Source organism: Gavialis gangeticus, unplaced genomic scaffold, assembly GCF_001723915.1.
Source record: "Gavialis gangeticus isolate Ggan-Ray unplaced genomic scaffold, GavGan_comp1, whole genome shotgun sequence".
NCBI lineage: Eukaryota > Metazoa > Chordata > Crocodylia > Gavialidae > Gavialis > Gavialis gangeticus.
Window position 1 is genome coordinate 181,755,125 of NW_017729032.1, and position 4,630 is coordinate 181,759,754.

At 37.0% G+C, this 4,630-nt stretch overlaps 1 protein-coding gene across 6 annotated transcripts in view; it reads right to left on the reverse strand.

The window, feature by feature from the left end:
• The window catches only part of PHKA2 (phosphorylase kinase regulatory subunit alpha 2), a 76,855-nt gene that overhangs the window by 24,260 nt on the left and 47,965 nt on the right, over positions 1 to 4,630 (reverse strand). For all 6 annotated transcript variants that reach the window (XR_002098957.1, XM_019524828.1, XM_019524827.1 and 3 more), the window contains 5 exons: positions 4,279 to 4,388; positions 3,234 to 3,378; positions 2,620 to 2,698; positions 1,351 to 1,520; positions 618 to 791 (listed from right to left, as the gene is read on the reverse strand). Coding sequence is in view for 5 of the 6 variants with exons in the window: in XM_019524828.1 (XP_019380373.1) it covers positions 618 to 791; positions 1,351 to 1,520; positions 2,620 to 2,698; positions 3,234 to 3,378; positions 4,279 to 4,388 (678 nt within the window). In the remaining variant the exon portion in view is untranslated. The remainder of the gene's footprint in view (positions 1 to 617; positions 792 to 1,350; positions 1,521 to 2,619; positions 2,699 to 3,233; positions 3,379 to 4,278; positions 4,389 to 4,630) is intronic.

Sequence of the window (4,630 nt, forward strand, 5' to 3'; positions counted from 1 at the left end):
CCTTCAAAAAGTCCAGCAAAGTCACCTCAAAGAAGTCCTCCCAAATCAATATGATTGTTATTTACAATACGAATAAATACATTCATGTAGCTATATTACTCATCTATAATTGATCAAGTACAAAATTCTGGGGTATTTTTAGTGAAAGTAGGGTGTCGGGCCTTGCTTCAGGAACCAATCCCCCATTTATAACATTGTTTCTTATAAGAAAATTGGTTCTGAGTTACGTTTCGACTTAAGACGTGGTTTTCAGGAACCAATTGTGTTGTAAGTCCGAGGACTGGCTGTATAGTAATATGCTGCAAACATGGGCTTCACAATATAACCAGTAATTGTGACTTGATTATAATAATTACCTGCAAACACAAGTATAAAATAATTCCAGCCAACAAACCCAGTTACATCTGCTTTCATGTTGTCCAAGTGTTTAATTTAGTTTCAGTTTAACAAAACAACAAACATAGTAACCTCATTAAAAACAAAGGAACATATGATCTTCTTAATTCTTGGTAAATGACAATTTATTTGCATCACTGCTTCTCAAATTCTGTTATTTAAGAGGAGCTACACAATTTACCTCGAACCAACAGAGTTAAAAAAAATATGGGAGAACATACTTGGAATATCCAACCCCTTTGCTTTGGCCATGATTGACAAGATCTCCTGCGTGGAATGTGCAGCACTGAACACATGGGGGTGATCAGCAGTCCTTGAGATTGGAGGCAGGTACGACTTGAGTGCTGTACTTTGCAGCATATCATTTATGTACTGGTCCAGCTCATCCTGGCTTTCTGGCAGGTAGCACAGGAAGGAAAAGGTAGACTGAATTAAACAACTGGAAAAATTGATGTGCATTTCCTTTTTTAAGATATTACAATTAAACTAATGAAAGGCAAAAATGAGAGATACAAAAATACAAAGGCCAGACATTTTGCAGGCAAGTGCCACTGTCAATTATTTTTTAAAAACTGAATAACTTGGGGATAGTAGGGGAACAAAATGTAACTAACATTTCTAAAGACCATGTCCTTGTTTTTTCCTTTATACAAGTAAAGGGTTTTTATGAGTGACCTTACCTGCACAGGCTCACCTTCCTGGTCAATGCCCCTACAATGGTTTACGAATGGTTTAGATAGAACATACGTGCACAAGACGACTACTTGGAGCAATATGTGAAAGTGCTGTCATCATCGTATTAGCATATAAGACTGATAAACAACTGAATAAAACCACCCTGTGCATATAAATAGCAAAAACTGAGATTTTTGTCCTCTCCAAATTCTGTGCTAATGTAAACATGAGTTATTTTATCTCCTATTCATATAAATATTTTCAGATAAAAAGTGTTACCTTTATCATAGAAATCTTCTGGATAGCCTTCACATTCATATCCACTTTCAGAGCTATAATAGTCTTCACTAGGATCATCAAAGAGCTTTCCATCACAGTCCGGATCCAGGAAGCTCAAATATGTATGGAATGATGTGGTAAGAAATTCTGACAGTTTGCCTAGCTTCACCCTGCAAACAGGGAAGTATGCCAGAAGGAATTAACATCTACAGATGTGTATAGGCATTGAGTTTCATTCAACAGCCCTAGAAACCTCTTCAAAATCCAACTAGTCCTACACTTGATAAAAAGGAAAACAAAAATTGGTGCCAGGCAATAAACATGCCAAGAAAACAGTGATAGACCTAAGTGGGTACTACTCTAGTTATAGTAGGGTTGGAGGGTTGTTGTAGATGTGATGGTCCAGGAAGTGTACAAGAGGCAAGGGGACCTCAAGGAGAGCATTTGTACCTAAAAGCCTGTCCAACATATTTCCCAGCTATATAGTTGATATAAAAAGGTTGTCACAAGAAAACCCTGCCTCTACTACTCTTAGTTGTTATGTATTCGTATGACACTGGTAGCAGTCCAAAACCAGAGGTAGAGCTCCACTATGCAAAGGTGCTGTGCATTCATATAGTGAGAGCACCCGTATGCTGAAGAACTAACATTCCATATCCCAAACATACCAGTGGGGCTGACAAGGGTTCATTCACCATAGTTGTAGCCACTTTAATAAAAATGAAATGCTGCAAGTGGGATATAAAGCGGATTTCCCTCTTAGGAAAATGCAGAAAGTGGCAAATCTAATAGAAAAAACAACAGAATGTATACTTAAAATAATGTAGTATGAGTTTCATTTTACATTATTTTATGTAAAAAAAATAATAGGAAGTGTATATATGTGCATATACAACACATATTAATAATAATTGAATAATTATGTTCAATTAGGATCATTCCATTTTAAACCATGCATCTTAAAAATAAAACTAACTCTCATCTCAAACACCCAAGAATGATGTTTAATTAAGGTCTAACTTTCAGTCTCGGAAATCCCAAAATATTACTTTCTTCAAAAAGACTATAGGTGCTATATTTATAGGTCTGATTATACTTAAAGTTTTACTAAGAACTGTCCTTTGCTGTTATCTATCAATCCAACCAGCAGTAAATTCAGGATGAAATTCACCCCAGTGCAGTGGGCCTACGCTCTACTTATTTCTACTAAGGATTAAGCAAGACTTAATTCAAAGAAAGTTAACAATATATTTTACAAAGTGACATTACCTAGCTCCTCCAAAATATCCATCCTCTAATTTTCTTACACTGGCAAGAACTGATGGATGAATGTCAGAACCATCATCAACTAAAAAGAAAAATGAAAGTTTATAGGGTCTGAAAATAATTTCCTATTTAAAACATTTAAAAAGATCATTTGAACATTTTCATATGACCAGTTTTCTTCCTACTAAAACAGTTTTTATTTGAAAATGGAAGCCAACTCACTGGTTATGACTCCAGTATCAGTAGCACAATTATGGGGTTAAGATCTTTGCTGACTTTAGTACTCAAGCTTGGCATTTAGAAACTTTTTCTTAAAGGATACACAAGGCCAGCTCAGTGGTTTACTAGGTGTCCTTTTCAATGCAAGTGAGGCATAGGCTCAAGACAGGCCAGGAGCTATGAGGACAGCTCACAACTCTCAAAAGCCCATGATAGATTTCAAAGGAGTTAAAAAGTGGCTAGGCACAAATGTTAGAGACACATCAAGACACAAATGTTAGCCACATCATTTTCTTGTATGTTGTTGGCTACAGACCCAGTAGGACATAACCATTCTATGGACCTCCAGAGTACATCTGTTCTGCTTGTGATGGTCAAAGAAATAAAATAAAATTTACTGAGCATTGTATGAGTGATGGGAAAAGTCAGGGTTGGTCTTCCTGTCATCCTCCAACATGAGGTGAGGTATGCCAGCTCTGTTCTGAGCATTTCCACAATCATCCGATTGTCTAGAGCCAGGTAGAAATGATGCTGATCTGTAAACTGGAGAAAAGCAGCAGCAATAACAACAAAAAAATATATGTAAGTATGTGCCAGTGCTTTCAAATTTTCAATTTTCTTTCATGCCTCCGGTAAGAGCTAGGCATACCACTTTGGAAAAAGCTTTAACATGGCCTTGCACAGTACTGCCGTGAAAATGTACAAGCCCATGCATAAAATCCATTTTCCTATCTTTTACCATCCTGATTATTAATGAAAGAAATTGTATTTCATTTGTCCATAAAAGAAATTACTAGCTCTGGGCAAATAGAATTTTCCAAGGCTAAATTATAGCCACCCATGATAAAGGTATAATTAAGAGTGTAATATTTTACAGAATAGATAAAAAACATTGCAAAATCCAAACTTCTTGTTAGAAATGTGCATTTAAAAGGACACGTAATATACATTCAAGTGCACAGAAAACGTCCTTTCCTTGGTACTACTAGCCATGGCAACAAAATAAGGGGGAGGGGCAGGAATCAGATTCTGTTTTTCCAAAAGTGATACTTATAATTATTGACATTTGTAGCTGGGACATGACTTTCAAATGAAGCCATTAGTAGAATGAACAACTAACTGAGCAGCAGTTCTGAGAAACTATTTATCTCATTGTCCTCATCAAAACTGTAGTTGCCAAAGATTCAACAGAGACTTTGCACTACTGATTGCATGTACCCTTCTCTGAGCCAAAAGCCTAGAGAAGCTGGACTCTGGTTAGGGGAAGACAAAGCTTTATCAGCGTTCCCAGCTGGCTGCCCTCCCTCTTCCATAAGACAGCTAAGCAAAGTATAGCTACTTTATCAGTCCTGCTGCACCTAAACTGAAGGGACAGTATAGAAAAGCAGAGTTTCATTAATGCTTAGGCCGGAAGTAATTTTCTTGCTGGCTTCGTATGCTCACCTGAGGGGTAAAAGTAAATATTTGATTCCTTATCACGTACAATTTGGAGGTTCCAAGCACACCAATGTGTCGGTATGGTCGCCCACTCAATTTCATGTTCTTGTTCCGCCCTGTAATAATAAAAATATTGTATCTGGGATTTCCTTCCCCAATTCCTTAAAAAGGAGAGTTCAAATACCATTCTTGTACATGGTGTGCTGCTAAAACCAATGTTAAATCCTCAGTCAGAAATATGTGCTATGCATATATTAGCTGGAATTGAGAACTGGAATACTGTTACTAGCCATCTCAAAGTTTCCACAAGCTCAATCATCATAGTATCTGTACCATACACGCCTAGGTTTCTGAATGT